General features: G+C 41.9%; 1 protein-coding gene across 2 annotated transcripts in view; it reads right to left on the bottom strand.

The window, feature by feature from the left end:
* Positions 1 to 17,681, bottom strand: part of snx13 (sorting nexin 13) — a 163,300-nt gene extending 145,619 nt beyond the window's left edge. For both annotated transcript variants that reach the window (XM_068003768.1, XM_068003774.1), the window contains exon 1: positions 17,484 to 17,681. In XM_068003768.1, the coding sequence (XP_067859869.1) occupies positions 17,484 to 17,495 (12 nt within the window). In that variant the 5' untranslated portion in view covers positions 17,496 to 17,681. The remainder of the gene's footprint in view (positions 1 to 17,483) is intronic.
* Positions 17,682 to 20,196: the final 2,515 nt, after the last annotated feature.

The raw sequence follows: 20,196 nt of genomic DNA, 5'->3' as shown, positions 1-20,196 counted from the left end.
ACACCCCATCACCTCCCATTCAGCTCTTGACAAACTAATTGAATTGATCTCATTGAAACATAAGATTCTGAGGGAACTTGACAGGGTAGAGGCCATGAGGTTGTTTCCCCTGGCTGGAGAGTCTACAACTAGAGGCATAGTCGCAGGATAAGGGATCAGCCATTTAAGACCGAGATGAGGAGGAATTTCTTCACTCAGATGGTTGTGAATCTTTGGAATTCTCTAACCCAAAGGGCTGTGGACACTGAGTATATTCAAGGTTGAGATAGATAATTTTTTGGACTCTAAGGGAATCTAGGGATATGGGGATAGGGCAGGAAAGTGGAGTTGAAGTTGAAGATCAGCCATGATCTTATTGAATGGCGGAGCAGGCTTGAGAGGCCATATGGCAAACTCCTGCTCCTATTTCTTATGTTCTTATGAATTAAATCAAGGAAATTGGTCGGTTATCTTAGAATATTCTTTAGAAGCAAAGCCCTCTTTCTTTCGGTATCAGACCTCTTAACTGAGACGGCTATGCAGTTGTTATATGGAAGTAAACAGTGGCTAAAAAAGGGACAAAGTATTTAGAGTATTACATCAAGTTACATCAATGCTACAGTACCCAAACAGGTAGTTCCGCCCAACTGGTCTATGCCGACGTTTATGCTCCCCACGAGCCTCCTCCCTCACTATCAGGATACCCTTCGATTCCTTTCTCCCCCACGTGCTTATCTAGCTTCCCCTTAAATGCATCTATGTTATTTGCATCAACTATTCCTTGTGACAGTGCATTCTACATTCTTACCACTTTCTGGGTAAATAAGTTTCTCCTGAATTCCCTATTGGATTTATTAGTTGACATTGCTGCAGGAGTTCCTCAGGGCAGTGTCCTTGGCCCAACATCTTCAGCTGCTTCATCAATGACCTTCCCTCAATCTTAAGGTCCAAAATGGGGATGTTCGCTGATGATTGCACAGTGTTCAGTTCCATTCGCAACCCCTCAAATAATGATGAAGAAGTCCGGGCCCGCATGCAGCAAGACCTGGACAACATCCAAGTTTGGGCTGATAACTGGCAAGTAACATTCGCGCCAGGCAATGACCATCTCCAACAAGAGAGAGTCTAACCACTTCCCCTTGACATTCAACGGCATTACCATCGCCAAAACCCCCACCATCTATATCCTGGGGGTCACCATTGACCAGAAACTTAACTGGACCAGCCATATAAATACTGTGGCTACAAGAGCAGGTCAGAGGATGGGCATTCTGCAGCGAGTGACTCACCTCCTGACTCCCCAAAGCCTTTCCACCATCTACAAGGCACAAGTCAGGAGTGTGATGAAATACTCTCCACTTGCCTACATGAGTGCAGCTCCAACAACATTCAAGAAGCTCGACACCATCCAGGACAAAGCAGCCCGCTTGATTGGCACCCCATCCACCACCCTAAACAAACATTCACTCCCTTCACCACTGGCGCACAGTGGTTGCAGGGTGTACCATCCACAGGATGCACTGCAGCAACTCGCCAAGGCTTCTTTGACAGCACCTCCCAAACCCACAACCTCTACCACCTAGAAGGACAAGAGCAGCAGGCACATGGGAACACCACCACCTGCATGTTCCCCTCCAAGTCACACACCATCCCGACTTGGAAATATATTGCCGTTCCTTCATCGTCGCTGGGTCAAAATCCTGGAATTCCCTTTCTAACAGCACTGTGGGAGAGCCTTCACCACACGGACTGCAGCGGTTCAAGAAGGCAGCTCACCACCACCTTCTCAAGGGCAATTAGGGATGGGCAATAAGTGCTGGCCTCGCCAGCGACGCCCACATCCCATGAACGAATAAAAAAAAGAGTATCTTATATTTATGACCTCTAGTTTTGGACTCCCCCACAAGTGGAAACATTTCCGCTTAAATAATAGGGTTTGATAGGGTAGACGTAAAGACCTGTATCAGGTCACCTCTCAGCCATCTCTTTTCTAGAGAAAAGAGTCCCAGCCTGCTCAGCCTTTCCTGATAAGGATATCTTCTCAGTTCTGGTATCCATTATAGAGACCAGAACTGTGCACAATACTCCAAGTGCTCTATACAAGTTGAACATAACTTATTTGCTTTTCAATTCTATTCCGCTAGAAATGAACCCCAGTGCTTGATTTGCCATCCTTATGGCCTTATTAACCTGCGTTGCAACTTTTAGTGATTTGTGTATCTGTACCCCTAGGTCCCTTTGAGATTCTTATTGTCCAAGCAGTATGCAGTCTCATTCTTCCTACTAAAATGCACCAACTCGCACTTATCTATATTGAAATTCATTTGCCAATTACGTACCCATTCTGCAAGTTTATTAATGTTTTAACTACATCCCCCAATTTGGTGTCTTCCCCAAATTTTGAAATTGTACTTTAGATTCCCAAATCGTTAATGTAAACTGTGAACAACAATGGTCCAGCACCCAATCCCTGGGGTGCACCACTTCCCACCTTTTGCCAGTCTGAGTAGCTATCCTAACACCTACTCTCTTTTCTAGCCAGCTTACTATCCATTCTACTACCTGTGCACTGACACTACATGCTCTGACCTTAGCCATGAGTCTACATTGCAGTACCTTATCGAAGGCCTTTTTAAAATCCAAATATATTACATCTACTGCATTACCCTTGTCTACTCTTTCTGTTACTTCTTCAAAGAATTCAATAAGGTTGGTCAAGTATGACTTTCCCTTCCGAAATTCTTTATTATATTTTCGTTCCCTTCATGTCTTTCTATTACATCTTTGAGTAAAGATTCCATTATCTCTCCTACCACCGACGTTAAGCTAACTGGTCTATAGTTCCCTGCACTTGTTCTATCTCCCTTTTTAAATACAGGAACATTAACTGTCCATCAGTCCTCTGGCACTTCACCCTTTTCTAGTGAATTATTATATACGTGTAATTGTGCCTCTGCTATCTCCTCCCTAATTTCTTTTAATATTCATCGAGGCAATCCATCCAGACCAGGGGTCTTATTCTCCCTTAGTTTGATTAGTTTATTACCTCACCCCTTTCTATCTTAAATGTTTTAATATCTTTATTGATCTCTTCTCCTAATGCCCTGCCCACCTGGTAAATACAGAGGCAAAGTGACTATTCAATATTTCTGCCATTTCATTTTCTTTACCTGTGAATCCCTTAGTGGCCCTATCCCTATGCTGATTTTCCTTTTGTTATTTGTATCTGTAGAATACTTTACTATTTCTTTTTATATTTCTTGATAATTTAATCTCATAGTTCCTCTTTGCTTTCCCAATTGTTTTTTTTGACTTCTTTCCTAACACCTTTGTATTCCCTTTTATCATCCTCTCTTTTATTGTCTATGTACTTTTTTTTATTATTCGTTCATGGGATGTGGGCGTCGCTGGCGAGGCCAGCATTTATTGCCCATCCCTAATTGCCCTCGAGAAGGTGGTGGTGAGCAGCCTTCTTGAACCGCTGCAGTCCATGTGGTGAAGGTTCTCCCACAGTGCTGTTAGGAAGGGAGTTCCAGGATTTTGACCCAGCGACGATGAAGGAACAGAGATATATTTCCAAGTCGGGATGGTGTGAGACTGGGAGGGGAACGTGCAGGTGGTATTGTACCCATGTGCCTGCTGCTCTTGTCCTTCTAGGTGGTGGTGGTAGAGGTCGCGGGTTTGGGAGGTGCTGTCGAAGAAGCCTTGGCGTACTTAGAGTATGCCTTTTTCTTTAGTTTCAATTTTACCCGTATCTCTTTATTCATCCATGGTGTTTCATTATTGGCTAGTTTGTCCTTGCTTTTTAGAGGAATGTATTTCTCCTGAACTCTCGATCACCCTTTTGAATATTATTCAGTGCTGTTCTATTTCTTTGTCAGAACTTCTTTTCCCCCGTTTACCTACCCTCGTTCCACTCTCATCCCCTCAAAATTAGCTTTTTCCAATCTATTACTTTGGCCTTTGTCAATCATTATTTTAATTATGTTATGATTGCTATTGCCTAGATGTCCCCCGATGCTTACTTCTCTTATCTGTTCTGGTTCCTTTCCCATTACTAGGTCCAGCAGTGATTCCTCTCTTGTTGAGCTTCTCACATAATGGGTAAGAAAGGAGTCATGTACACACTAAAAACTCTATTCCCTTTTCTCCTTTCCCTATCTCTTCTTGCCAGTTCATTTGGGGGTAGTTGAAATCTCTCATGATTATTTTTTGATGTTTTTTACTCATTTCATAGATTTGTCTACATATTTCTTCCTCCACTTCCCTTCCACTATTAGGTGATCTGTAGAATATACCTATTAACGTGATTGTCTCATGGATTGAGACAATTAGCTCAGACTCACTTCAGTCTCCAGCCAATGTACAAAATCTGTTTCAAATAGAATCATAGAAGTTACAACATGGAAACAGGCCCTTCGGCCCAACATGTCCATGTCGCCCAGTTTATACCACTCAGCTAGTCCCAATTGCCTGCACTTGGCCCATATCCCTCTATACCCATCTTACCCATGTAACTGTCCAAATGCTTTTTAAAAGACAAAATTGTACCCGCCTCTACTACTGCCTCTGGCAGCTTGTTCCAGACACTCACCACCCTTTGAGTGAAAAAAATTGCACCTCTGGACCCTTTTGTATCTCTCCCCTCTCACCTTAAATCTATGCCCCCTCGTTATAGACTCCCCTACCTCTGGGAAAAGATTTTGACTATCGACCTTATCTATGCCCCTCATTATTTTATAGACTTCGATAAGATCACCCCTTAACCTCCTGCTCTCCAGGGAAAAAAGTCCCAGTCTGTCTAACCTCTCCCTGTAAGTCAAACCATCAAGTCCCGGTAGCATCCTAGTAAATCTTTTCTGCACTCTTTCTAGTTTAATAATATCCTTTCTATAATAGGGTGACCAGAACTGTACACAGTACTCCAAGTGTGGCCTCACCAATGCCCTGTACAACTTCAACAAGACATCCCAACTCCTGCATTCAATGTTCTGACCAATGAAACCAAGCATGCTGAATGCCTTCTTCACCACCCTATCCACCTGTGACTCCACTTTCAAGGAGCTATGAATCTGTACTCCCAGATCTCTTTGTTCTATAACTCTCCCCAACGCCCTACCATTAACGGAGTAGGTCCTGGCCCGATTCGATCTACCAAAATGCATCACCTCACATTTATCTAAATTAAACTCCATCTGCCATTCATCGGCCCACTGGCCCAATTTATCAAGATCCCGTTGCAATCCTAGATAACCTTCTTCACTGTCCACAATGCCAAAGTTAATCCACTGTATGGAAGGTAAACAATGATTCTCCACTGTTCTTTGAACTTTTCTGGGCTGAATACCATTCAGGGAAGGGGGTGAAAAAGTGCCCTTTGAAGTTTTCTTTTCACCTTGTTAATGATGCGGCCACTGTGAACTACATTAAGCCTCTGGGGCACCTAATTTTTACCTGGAAAATGAAAATTGAAAGAATGTTCCCTTCTACAGCACTAACCTATCCCATCTCAAGGAGCACAATTTCCATTTTAAAAAGTATAAAATACTTTTTACAGATTGCTGGAATGCAAGCTCATGATTCCCCAGATTTCCTGACCAGGACAAAAACAGAACTCATCCTGAAGGATTGCACAGCAACCATATCGAGAGCAACATGGAAAAAAACTTAATAAATCACCGACTCACAGTGCCCCATTAAGGAATTAGCATTTAGCACAGGGAAGATAAAAAAATATTTAATTTCACCTCACATATATAGTTTCTCACACTGTATAAATCCCATTTTCTGACTAACAATGGCTCTCTACAGTGATTAATACTTGTCTCTATTGGCGGTTTAACAGTCATTTCTTCTGCTAACAAGTAACTTACAGCAATAACACTTCAGAGTACCACCACAAACAGAAAAGCATTATGGTAAGCCACCCAGACAAAAATGTGATGGAGGAATTAAACAACCTTATGAAATAATATCGTCATTCTCTCCATTTTTAATTTATAATCTAGATCATGAGCCTAAATATCCATTTTATGTTGACAGCATAGAAATGGAAAGGTTGATACATATGTATTGTAATTGGGTGGTAGAACAATTATGATGTTACTAAAACTAGCACTGAAACTAGTTTCTACATGTAGTTTTGTGTGGTGTAATGTTAAGTTCAATATAATTTAGAACTGACATACTATCTATTATAGGATTCCAGCATACTTTTGTCTATCACCTGACTTTGGGAACTGAATATCAAACACTAGTGCTAGTTGCCAGTCATCTGTAAACCACATCAAACTACGTCATAAGCAATGTTTATTAAATTCAAAATTCTTAAAGTGGGATTTAAAAAAAAATTTAAATAAAAAGATCTTACTTCATCACATCACTGCCAAAATTCTTGACAATTTCAAAATTGCTAAGTTTTTACATTTAAAGTTCTGAATAACAAAGTACAATCCACTAGTAATACTGTCTTTACTGTACCAGAGACATTAGAATATACAGGTTAAGTCCTTCAGTCTGTCCATGAGCTTTCAGCTTCAGTACAAGCAGTTACATATTTGGTAACTGCAGGGCTTTGCTGACTTAAGTACATGTTATTGGTGGTGAAGTCAAAGAAATGGCTAATATGCACAGAGGTAAAGTTCAAACGTTTAAACAGCAGCGAGTATTTTTTCCCGACTTCATATTTGAAAAACATGACTTATAATAGGAACCAAAGTAGTTATCTGAATAATATTGCATAATCAATGCCAAAGTAACCATTTGTGAATAAACTAAGTTGTACTATCTGGCACATTTAACTGAAAACCAAAATTACAAACAGCAAGAATCGTTATCATCTGTGACCCACAAGATTAACCTGTAACCCATACTTTTGCACAATATGTCCCATTTTATATGTTGAAAAATGGGCCTGAAACACAAGTGTGTGAAAAACTACAGATCAATGAAAATTCCCACAGTTGACATGACTGAATATTAAACACTTTAAAAATGACAAGAGATACAATTCCTCTCGTGCATATGATGTTTTAGGTTCAGTTATTGTATTGTAGAAAGTTTCAATATACTATCATTTTATTTTAACTTATGAACTCTAAAAATTAGATGAGCTACAGATACAATGTTTATTCTGGTTTGTAGCATGCCAAGAGAAAACAAGTCTACCTAGCCAGGAGATAGACAAAGCATGGTAGGATCCTATAAGAATGTATTTTTACCTGCCACATACATAGTATATCAGTTCTCAATTATATTAAAAACTTAACATTACACCACACAAAACTGCATGTAGAAATTAGTTTTAGTATGATTAAAAAAAAACTTTAAAACATCAAAATTACCCATTGTGAAATTTTTCTACCACACAATTGTGTATACACACACATTTCAATTTATGCGCTGTTAATACAAAAGGGATATTTAACTCACAGTGTAGATTATAAAAGTAAAATTTTTAGTTTCTCCTTCACTGAAGGCTTGAAGTTTAAGGTCATACGGAGACTATAAATCATGAGGGGTGAAGCTCTTAACATTAGTACCAGTCGATCAAACAAGCCCAAGTTTATCGTACCAGATTAATGCTGCACAGATACTGCTGAATATATGTTGTACTGTAGAACAGCATGGTGATAAAGTAAAATCAAGGATATTCCATAAGGGGGGGGGAAAGAGATAGGGTGCTAATGTTTTTTTTGTAGACGAAGAAACTTACCAGTCTTATTTCCAATTTATAACTGAAGTGTTCACTTAAAAACAAAAATCCAGCCTGCTTAAATTTACCAATTATGCGGGCAGCACCAATTCTAAGTGCCAGTGAAATCAACACTGCTGGCATGGAGATAATCAGAGAAGTACGAAACAATCAGGTGAGTTGCAGCCATATTTTTTGATCACTACTAACTTCACTTTCCCCAACATTTAGTGGCAAAGCCTAAAGTTGCAAATTACAGTTCTGATTTTCAGAATCTCAAGCAGGAGGGTTTGCACTGAGGTTACCTTTCTCAACACAAAAATGGCATATTCATTCAGCTCTTTTTTACTACTATAAACTGGGTACAAGTTCACCATACACAAGATAAATCAGTTTGAAAGTTCAGCTGTATAGTGTTGACCTACTTATCCTATGAAGGAGTCCTAAAACACAATAGTTTCAATTTGTTCCAGCAACTGATTTAAATCAGACATCAAGATATAGAAGACAGAGTGAGCAGAAAATGACAACTCACTGTTCTGTAATATGTGATGAGAAAAATCACTTCTTATAACTCCCTTCTGCCCACATAATGCAATTGTAAACAATTTTACAACACCAAGTTATAGTCCAGCAATTTTATTTTAAATTCACAAGCTTTCGGAGGCTTCCTCCTTCGTCAGGTAAATAATGCAAGGCCAACCATATTTACTACTGACTTAACACTTCTCAACTCACTTTTTCCCCCCTTCGCCAGCACATTTTTGATTTGACGATTGGAAAGTGTTAGATCACATCATTTTGCTTGATTGGTAAACAAAATATAGGCCTCCTATCTAATTGTAACTCCTACTAACCATATCAACTTTGAGTTGTGTCCAGCTACATTCAAGTACCCAGAAAAATATACAGTATTGTGCAAACAGATTATACTGAAGCTGCAGAAAGTACGTTGTACAAGAATGATCTGGCAACTTAGCTACATTGTACACTGCAGTAATAGTGAAAAGGCAAAAATCCTTTAACAGCAGAACAATGTTAAATACTGTTCAAAGCACAAAGATTCCAATGCCTACAATTGTGCTGGAAGAAAGCATGATTTCATTAATCTCTCACCCTTTTTTCCCCTTACTGTCAATATTATCCTTCAGGAAACAAAGCAGAGTCCCTTTGAGCCTAGCCACTGTACTTTAGCTAGCTCTAGCAAATTCATCATGTGATAGAAGTGTGTAAATTCTAAACAGCTTCTGTTAATTACAGGGAAACAAAGGTTACGGATAACAAGCAGCAGATACCCATAAAGGCTGAAGGCCAGTATACAATATAATATTTTTTTTCTTCCTGGTTAGCATTCAAATATTTCAGGCAGGTTCAAGGCCAAACAGAATAGGTCATACTCAAGTGACTTCAAATTCTAATTTGGTTTTAAATTTTAAGTCTGATATGGTGCAACTGCAACATTGGCTTTCTGGCTGTAAAATTCTTTCAACCCACTGCACCTTCATCAGCTCTCGAAGAGATATCTACTTGCCCCATTTCCTTGCCTATCCCCCATATGCTTTTACATTTTTCAGAAAACAGCTACTGATGCTGTGTACATCTGTGCGATCATTTAGTTATCTTAACTGCGTGTTTCTTTTCGCCCAAATTAAAACCACACAGTAAAGGCGTTCCTAATACTGTAACCAAAATGAGTAAACTGAAAATCTGAGCCACCTGTCCTGATGGCAGGAAATGCTGCATCCTAAAAATAAATAGCCACATCACCAGCTTGATGTCGACGTGACAGTTTTAATTACCAGGTGTTGCACTGCAGTGATTACCTAAAACTCCATACTGCTCTTTTTCGGGAGTAGTTCCATTCCCCCTGCCATTAGCAAATTTAGATTCAATCTAATTTACTGCAAACCAAATTGTTGCATGTACAATTTGTACTTTTAATTGCTGGTTCTTGCAAAACCAAAAATTAGATCAGTCTTGTAAGTAACCAGAGGGAATGCATTAACTAAAACAAAATTTGGTCATCTCCACCAACCGAATAATCTATGAAAGATTACCAAGGATCAAAATTCAGATCTTTAAATAAAATTACTGTAAGCAGTAAATTACCAAACCAGTATAAGTTCTCCTGCTTCACTGAAACTTAATGAATAATCCCAATTCTATTCGACAGATCTTCAATTGGTACAACTTATATACTCACATACACATCCTTGCACATACTCAGAAGATCACTTAAAGTGAAAAACATTTTTGGGTGTGACAACCTGCCAAAACACATGTGCTCCCACTGATTTGCACCAACATAAGCTCCACCTTCATTTCACATTACAGAAGAAAGTTTTTGGATATATTATGTAAAACTTTCACAATATTAAACCAGATAGATTACACCGTTTCTGCTATGCGGCACGGTGTAGCACTCTGAACTTTTGCAAATTGCCTGAGTACAAAGTGCTGCTATCAAACACAAATTTGAAGTAGCAACCTCCCCCACATAATAATAGCTAAAAAATTAAACTAAAAAAGAGCTGAAGACTCAAATTTTAGAACATTTAATAAACCATAAATGTGTACACTGCTAGTAAAGTTACTTGGTCTCAAAGCAGCTGACAAATACCATACATGGTATAGGACAGTGTAGGCTGTGAAATTCATTTTATTGTACATGCCAAGTTTCACATCAAATGTTTTCAAACATATACAGGTTACACATGTTACAACTTGTTAGGCATTTCCAAGCAATACAAAACTCAGCCAAATGTCAGTATACAAATCACAACTACAATTATTCAAATATTAAAATTTTGTACCATCTTACAGTATGAATCTGATGCTAATACAAGTGAAAGTCAGAGGCGAATTTACACCATATGCACTGTTATACTGTTTAAATACAACCCTTGATCCCCATGCAGTACTTCCCAGTTTTCTTTAGCTGGCACCACTACTCCTAAATTAAGGCCCATGGTTCCACAGCTAAAAGGGAAAGCTAATGGTTTTGTTGATTTAGTTTAATCTGAATAATACTCAACACCAACTAACAAATCCACAAAAATGTAGGTCTCTAATGTAGTTTTATATATATATATATATATATATATATATATATATATATATATAGCGCCATGGTAATACATGTCTACCATCACAGCACTCTACTTGTAAAAATGCCTCAAAACTTCCCATGGTTTAACAAGTCACAGTTTACAATTACATTCTGAGCTGGTGATTTCCAGGTAAAGCTTCAAAGATAGCACCATTCTTCCTGCACACTTAACAATAGAAGCTAAGAACATTACCTCCACATAGTACAAACACTCAAGCACTTGTCAGCAAACTTGACAACAACAACTTGCATTTATATAGCAAAACATCCCACAGAAGCATTATCAAACAAAATTTGACATTGAGATACACAAGGAGATATTAGGATAGGTAAAAGAGGTAGGTTTTAAGGAGTATCTTAAAAGGAGAAGAGAGTTGGAGAGGCAGAGAGGTTTAGGGAAGGAATTCCCTAAAAAGGAAAGTCGGGGGCGGGGGTGCAAGAAGCCAGAATTGGAGAAGCACAGAGATCTGGGAGGGTTGTAGAGGTGGAGGAAGTTACATTGATATGGAGGGACGAGGCCATGGAGGAATTTGAAAACAAGAATGAGAATTTTAAAATTGAGGCATTGCCAGACTGGGAGCCAACGTAGATCAGCGAGCACAAGGGTGATGGGTGAACGGGACTTGGTGCAAGTTAGAATATGGGCAGCAGAGTTTTGGATGAGCTCAAGTTAACGGAGGGTGCAGATGGGAGGCCGGCCAGGAGAGTATTGGCAGTCGAGACTAGAGGTAACAAAGGCATGGCTGAGGGTTTCAGCAGCAAGGGTGGAGACAGGACATTTCAAATAAACAATATGCCGATTATGACTGTTGTTAAAACGCTAGTGTTTTTGCAAGCAAAAATCGAATAACATTTTGACATTATACGCAGATCAACAACTTCCCTTTATACAGTATCTTTAACACAGAAAAACATCCAAGGTGTTTCAGAGATGTAATCGGTCAAAAATGGATGCCAAGCCAAGGAGGAATATTCGGTGGGTTGATTAAAAGCTTGGTCAAAAAAATTGGGTTTTAAAAAAGGAAGGAAGGGTAGTAGAGAGGCGAAGGGGTTTAGGGAAGGAAATCCAGAGCATAGCGCTTAGATGGTTGAAGGCATGGCCTTCAATGGTGGGACAATGGGAGGAGGGATGCACAAGAGTCCAGAGTCAGAAGAATGGGGAGTTCGGGAGGGGGTTGTAGGATTGGAGGAGGTTACAGAACGAGGAGGAGGTGACGCAATGAAGGGATTTAAACACAATGAGGCGTTGACCAAAGCTCAATGTTAAACAGCAGAATGAATGGGCTGAAAGCAAGTAAAGTGGCATCCATATGCCTGGTGCCAACACTGGCTACAAGTGTCACCCAAGTTTGCCAATTTGGAACTTACAACATAGCCAAACTATATTAAACTAGATGCAATTAAACTACATTCAGATTAAATGTCTAGTTCCCAGATACTTCAGACATTGTGCGATACACTCATATATACAGAGAACCAAATCTGTTCAGTAGGCTGCTGAGAGTGCAGCATAGAATCACAGAATGGCTATAGCACAGGAGGCGGCCATTCGGCCCATCCAGCCCGTGCCGGCTCTTTGTAAGGGCAATCCAGTTAGTCCAATTCCCCCGCTCTTTCCTCGCAGCCCTGCAAATTTTTTCCCCCTTGAAAATATTTATCCAATTCCTTTTTGAAAACCACAATTGAATCTGCTTCCACCACCCTTTCAGGAAGTGCTTTCCAATCATAACTACTCGCTGCATAAAAATGTTTTTCCTCATGCCATAAGAACATACCAGGAGCAGCCTGCTCCAACATTCAATAAGATCACGGCTGATCTTCGACCTCAACCTCCACTTTCCCACCCGATCCCCACAACCCTTGATTCCCCTGGAGTCCAAAAATCTATATCTCAGCCTTGTATATACTCAACGTCTCAGCATCCACAGCCCTCTGGGGTAGAGAATTCCAAAAATTCACAACCCTCTGAGTGGAGAAATTCCTCATCTCAATCTTAAATGGCTGATCCCTTATCCTGCAACTATGCCCCCTAGTTCTAGACGCTCCAGCCAGGGGAAACAACCTCTCAGCAGCTACCCTGTCGAGCCCCCTCAGAATCTTGTATGCTTCAATGAGATCACCTCTCGTTCTTCCAAACTCCAGCGGAGTATAGGTCCATTCCAGTCAATCTCTTCTCATAGAAAAACCCTCTTATCCCAGGAATTAATCTAGTGAACCTTTGTTGCAGTCTCTAAGGTAAGTATTTCCTTCATTCGATAAGGAGACCAAAACTATACACAATACTCCAGTGGTCTCATTAAAGCCCTGTACAATTGTAGCAAGACATCCTTACTCTTGCACACCAACCCCCCTGCAATAAAAGTCCAACATGCCATTTGTCTTCCTAATTGCTTGCTGTACCTACATGCTGACTTTGTGTTTCTTGTACAAGGACTCCCAAATATCTCTGAACAACATTTAATAGTGTATCATTTAAAAAAATATTCTGTTTTTCTAGTCTTCCTACCAAAGTGAATAACCTCACATTTCCCCACATTATACTCCATCTGCCACCTATATACTAAATATAATCCAAATATACTACATCCACTGGTTCCCCTTTATCTAACCTGCTAGTTACATCCTCAAAAAACAAATAAATTTGTCAAACACTATTTCCCTTTCATAAAATCATGCTGACTCTGCCTAATCATATGATTTAAGTACCCTGTTACCACTCCCTTAATAATGGATTCCAGCAATTTCCCAACTACTGATGTCAGGCTAACCGGCCCATAGTTCCTGTTTTCTCTCTCCCTCCCTTCTTGAATAGGACTGCTACATTTGCTACCTTCCAATCCACAGGCACCATTCAAGAATCTAAGGAATTTTGGAAGATCATAACCAACGCATCCACTATCTCTGCAGCACCTCTTTTAGAACCCTAGAATGTAGGCCATCGGGTCCAGGGGATTTGTCGGCTTTTAGTCCCATTAATTTCTCCAGTACCTTTTCCTCTACTGACATTAATTACTTTAGTTCCTCACTCTCATTAGACCCTAGGTTCCCCACTATTTCTGGTAGGTTTGTGTCTCCCACTGTGAAGACAGATACAAAATATTTGATTCACATCTCTGCCATTTCCTTATTCCCCATTATAATTTCTCCTGTTTCTGCCTCTAAGGGACCAATGTTTACTTTTGCTACTCTCTTCCTTTTTACATACTTATAAAAACAGGTTGTAAGGGCTTCTACATATTCTATTTTCTCCCTTATCAAATTTTTGGTCATCCTTTGCTGGTTTCTAAATCTCTCTCAAACCTCAGGCTTACTACTCTTCTTCACAACATTATGAGCCTCTTGTTTTAATCTAATACTATCCTTAACTTCTTTAGTTAGCCATGGGTGGGTCACTTTTCCCATGGAGTTTTTATTTCTCAATGGAATGTATATTCGTTGAGAATTTTGAAATATTTCTTTAAATGTTTGCCATTGCTTATCTACCATCATAGCTTTTAATCTAATTTCCCAATCTACCTTAGCCAACTCACCCCTCATACCTAGATAACTGGCTTTATTTAAGTTTATGACTCTAGTTTCAGACTTGAGTATGTCACTCTTCAACTCAATGTCAAATTCTATCACATTATGATCACTCTTCCCCAGAGGATCCTTTACTATGAAATTACTAATTAACCCTGTCTCATTACACAATAAAAGGTCTAAAATAGCCTATTGCTTTGGTTCTTTTACCAATCACCGTAAATCTATGTCCTCTGGTTCTTGACCCACCAATGGGTACAGTTTCTCTCTATCTACTCTGTCTAGACCTTTCATGATTTTAAATACCTCTATCAAATCTCGTCTCAACCTTCTCTGCTCTAGAACAACCCCAACTTCTCCAGTCTATCCACGTAACTGAAGTCCCTCATCCCTGGAACCATTCTAGTGAATCTTTTCTGCAACCTTCTGTAAGGCCTTCACATCCTTCCGAAAGTGCATGCCCAGAATTGGATACAATACTCCAGTTGTGACCGAACCAGTGTTTTATAAAGGTTCAACATAACTTCCTTGCTTTTGTACTCTTTGCCTCTATTTATAAAGCCCAGGACCCCAAGTGCTTTTTTAACCTCCTCAACCTGTCCTGTCTCCTTCAAGGATCTGTGCACATATCAAAACAAGCATAACAGCTGCTTAGTGCCTTTGTAAAGATATGTACATTTTTCTTAGTAACAGTTCCGTTGAAAATTAAGTTTAAAAAAAATCTATTTCCAATTCAACATGAGGTTATTTTCATAAGAGTACAAAGTATTCTCCCAGGAAACAAGACAGAAGGTGGCACAAAGCTTCATATATAGTTTAACATACAAGTTTTGGAAGGTATTGCTACAATATAACTAATAAAAGTTGGCAGAGGGAGGAGAGATAAAACACTGCTCATTCTTGTGTGAAAAAGAAATTAGACAGGCTTAAGAAACCTGGAAGAAAGCATCTCACGAAATACAAAACATTTCCTACCTCTCAAATTTTTCACTAATCAATGGTTCCTGAGTCTTTCGTTTGAGGCCTATAGGAAACTTATTTTCCCAGCATTTTTTACAAATTCACAAATAATGGAAAATTAAAATAATGCAGTCCAGTTAGAGCTTTCTGAACAATATAGCAAATACATCAATAGATAAAAAATTAGCAAGTTTAAGAATGGCATTTTGAGGCCCATCATTCTGTTTGCTGTCTGGCTGCTCATGTAAAGCATTGACGTGGGTTTCTACTTGAAGGATGTTACAAAATGCATGTTGTTGGTAGTCGTCTTGTGAAATAAGCTGGGCATTTTATTGCACTATTTCTTATTGTGTTTTGGTTGTTTAAATGGGAGACCACTGACAGATTTAGTGATAGTAAGCCAACAACAAGTAGTGCCTTTAACGTAGAAAAATATCTCAAGCTGCATCACAGAAGTGCAATCAGACCTAAATTGACACCAAAGAAAGGTGACTGAAAGCTTGGTTAAAGAGGTAGGTTTGAAGAAGGGCCTTAAAGGCGAAGAGAGAGGCAGAGAGGTTTAGGGAGGGAATTCCAGAGCTTTGAAGGCACAGCTGCCAGTGGTGGGGCGAAGGGAGAGGGGGATGCGTAAGGGGCCAGAGTTAAAGGAATGCTGAGTTCTTGGAGAGTTGTAGGGCTGGAGAAAGTTATTAGAAATAGGGAGGGGCGACGCCATGGAGGGATTTGAACACGATGATGAGAATTTTAAATTTGAGATGTTGGTGGACTGGGAGCCAATAGAAGTCAACATGTACAGGGGTGATGGGTGAGCGGGACTTGGTGCAGGTTAGGATGCGGGCAGTAGAGCTCTGGATGAGCTCAAGTTTATGGAGGGTAGAAGATGGGAGGGAAGCTGGCCAGGAGAGCATTGGTACAGTCAAGTCTGGCGGTAACAAAAGCATGGGTGAGGGTTTCAGCAGCAGATGGGCTGAGGCAGGGGCGGAGATCGGCGATTATTACGGAGTTGGAAGTAGGCTGTCTTTGTGATGTAGAGGATACAGGGTTGGAAGCTCAGCCCCCTTGTACACGCCAGTGAATGGCTTTAAATTGCTGGTTTGTGTGCACCTCCCCAACCATTAGGTGAAGTATGGTGTACAGAAATTGTTATAACTTAAAACAACTGTACATGCTTGCTTTTTTTCTGTTCTAGGTGCTGTGTGATCCACCCCACAATACAATTGGGATAGCTTCCACAGGACTGAGATTTTGAGGCCATAAAAGGTATTAAATATTTTTAAATGACAACGTGGGAGTTACTAGGTACTTTATCGGCATTAGTTTAACCTGTTTGATCAGAATTCATAAATCAATATCTAAGTTACGAAATCACAAACCCAGATTCCTCTAGAAGCAGAGAAACAGATTTTCATTCAACTGACCTTCGCAATACCCTTAATCCACCAGGCACAATAAAGGGTGGAAAAGAAACTCAGAAGAAACACCAGAACTATAAATAACGTGAAGCCAATAGGGGAAGGGGAAGAAAGAAGAGGAGGAGGGTAGAAAAAGGGACACCACGCGTGACTTTTGTGTAAATATATCAACTTGTTAAGTGTTTCACAACAAAAATCAGTTTGACTTCGTTGGGTTGTAAACAGCAGATCTGCTCCGACCAGATCGAATGCAACTGGACACCCTGACCGTAGGCAACAGGACGAGATGGAAATGCCCGCACCAATCCAGATGCAGCCCTGCTCGGGACACGGAGACTGGTAGGAGGAGGAGGTGGTGGTGGGAGGAGGAGGAGATGGTGGTGGTGGTGGGAGGAGGAGGAGGAGGTATTGCTCTTGCTGCCGCCCCGACCTGTCGGTGCTGCAGGTGGCACACGGGGTTCGATGGGCGTGGCGCGCGGTTGCAGACAATGGGAGACAAGCTCGTGCACACCCACGGTGATCGTTATGATCGACCGAGCGAGCGCGAGCGGTGCCGATCTGTCCGTCATCACTCCCCTCCCCCGGTCTCCTCTCCTCCCCTCAATCCCACTCCGGGAGGGGGCCGCTCGCTCTGGGCCCGGGTCACCTCGAATCATCAATACCAACACCAGCCTCCAGGGAGGGGGGAGGACACACACACACACACAGCGACCCACAGCCCCCCTCCCTCCGGATTCCCGCGGGTGGCCCCGCACACATCCCCCCCCCCCCTCCTCCTCCTCCCGGGGTCCCCGGAGAGCACCCTCACCTCTTGGTTCATCCTTCCCACACCCACACCGAGCTGTCAGCCGGCCGTGCAGCAGCGCATCCTCGCGTCTCGCTGACTGTCTCTGGGGGGTAGATCGGTGGCCCCGTTGTCGCTTCACTCGCAGGCAGGCAGGCCGGCCTCGCTCTGTTTTTGACCGTTTACTCTTTCCGGAACAACCGCACCGCCGCCATCTTAACGCTGCCTACGTTTTTTTTAAAAAAAAATGTTGTTACGGCGACGCCGTGACTGATTGGCTGAGGCTGACGGACAGGGGAGGTCCGTCCCGATCTCGTGATGGACGCGACGTCAGCTGGACCCCGCCCACCCGCCGGGCAGAGCGTGCGCTGCAGCCAGGGCTGAAGTGGGAAGATGTCTGGAGATGTGATGCCAGGATCTCAGTGAGCAAGCACCGGGGTGCTGCAATGACATGATCACTGGGTGTGGTGTTAGTGGGTGGGTTAACGTGCATAGTATTGGCGCATGGGTGCTGGAGCAAAAAGGGCTGCATTTCCTTCCTCTAGTAAAAGTCCACCTTTTATGTAGCAGGGACCAGTCACATTTTCTTACATACTTACCAACCCTCAGGAATTCAACCCTTCAAAGCTTGTTGGTGTTTGGCAAGGAAAATCAGCTTTTTTGATTGGTTGATGCTAACAACCTTCAACCCAATCAGGCCTGTTGTGAGGGCACTGAAAGCTGTCAGAACAACCAATCATCTCATATTGCTTTCTTCAAAACTAAAATACTGCGGATGCCGGAAATCTGAAATAAAAACAGAAATTGCTGGAGAAGCTCAGTAAATCAGGCAGCATCTCATTGAAACATATAAAATTCTGATAGACTGGATGCAGGGAGGATGGTTCCCCTGGCTGGGGGTCTAGAACGAGGGGTCACAGTCTCAGGATACGGGGTAGGACATTTAGGACTGAGATGAGGAGAAATTTCTTCACTCGGAGGGTGGTGAACCTGTGGAACTCTCCACCACAGAAGGCCGTGGAGGCCAAGCCACTGAATATATTTATGAAGGAGCTGGATAGATTTCTAGACACAAAAGGCATCAAGAGGTATGGGGAGAGAGTGGGAATATGGTTTTGAGATAGAGAATCAGCCATGATCATATTGAATGGCGGAGCAAGCTCGAAAGGCTGAATGGCCTACTCCTCCTATTTTCTATGTTTCTACATTTATGAAAGAAACAGAGTTAACGTTTCAGCTCCACAGTTGCTGCCTGACTTACTGAGCTTCTCCAGCATTTTCTGTTTTTATTTCAGATTTCCAGCATCCGCAGTATTTTGCTTTAGATTTAGTGTTTAATTCACGCCCACTTCTCTTCCAGAAATGCCCACCTTGAAGAAGTTCGGCTCTTCTCTCCGACGGGATTTCTCTTTGTCTCTTTTACCTTGTTCACCTTCATTGCTTTCTGTTTCCCTTCTCGTGTTTGATCAGGTTTCTTCTAAAACTCACTTTCTCTTTGCTCAGCAATTGTCTCCAGCTCCGACTTAAATTCCACCCTTCATGTTTTGGATCCACCCGTGATTACAGATATCTCCACGATATTCAGCGTTCCTCGAACCACTTCCTGCGATCCACCCTCAATACCACGCACCGCCGCATGCACGCTCTCGACCGCTCTCTCCGACTCACTTTTTCAGAGTTATCCTGGTCCGCAGTTCCATTTCATCCTTCGCCTCATTCGGCGCTTTAACAAAAAACTTTTTGTGTCTTCCTTTCAGGTGTCAAGTACCGCAAGCTTCAACAACTCTTAGATACCAAGACCCCTCTGGATCCATCTTCCCCTTCACTTTCCTCTGACCCCATCCCTCCCTCCAATCTCACCCATTATTGTGTTTTCACTATTCCCTCTGACCTTCCCCTCTCCGACCCTGAACAATCAGTCCTCAGCAAAGACCTTAGCTTCACCCCTACCTCAATGAATTTCGAGCTCGACACGATGCTGAGCTCTTCTTCCTTCGGCTCTGCACCCACTTGTTTTGCCAGGCGTCTTCCCCCTGCACAGCGCACCCTTTCTCCCTTCTTCAGAATTCTCGTTCCACCTGGACCCCTCCCTCTGGCCTCTTAACCTCTCTTGATCTTTTCATTGCCTGCATGACATCGGCCGTCTCAATTTCTCTACTCCCTACCTTCCTCTGAATTCGCAGAACTCCGTTCTCTCAGGTCCAACCCTGACATTGACATTAAACCTGCTGACAAGGGTGGCGCGTTGTGTGGTGAATAGACCTCTATCTTGCTGGACGGCAACTCTCAAACACCTCCTCCTAACTCCCCCTGAACCATGACCCCACCGCCGAACATCAAACCATAGTTTCCCAGACCATCACTAACCTCATCTCCTCTGGAGAACTTCCCTCCAACCTCATAGTCCCCCAACCCTGCACAGCCCACTTCTACCTCCTTCCCAAAATCCACAAACAGGACTGTCCTGGGAGACCCATCGTTTCAGAGTGTTATTGCCCCACAGAATTTATTTCTTCCTATCTTGACTTTTTTCTCCCCTTGTCCAGTCTCTTCCAACCTACATCCGCGACTCTTCTGACACCCTCCGCCACTTTAACAGTTTCCAGTTCCCCAGCCCTAACTGTCTCCGTTTCACCATGGACATCCAGTCCCTCTACACCTCTATCCCCAACCAGGACAGCCTACGGGCCCTCCGCTTCTTCCTTGACCGGAGGCCCAAACAGTCCCCAGCCACCAC

Source organism: Heptranchias perlo, chromosome 2, assembly GCF_035084215.1.
Source record: "Heptranchias perlo isolate sHepPer1 chromosome 2, sHepPer1.hap1, whole genome shotgun sequence".
Taxonomy (NCBI): Eukaryota; Metazoa; Chordata; class Chondrichthyes; order Hexanchiformes; family Hexanchidae; genus Heptranchias; species Heptranchias perlo.
Note: the sequence above shows the minus strand (reverse complement) of the source record. Positions and strands in the feature narration are given on the sequence as shown.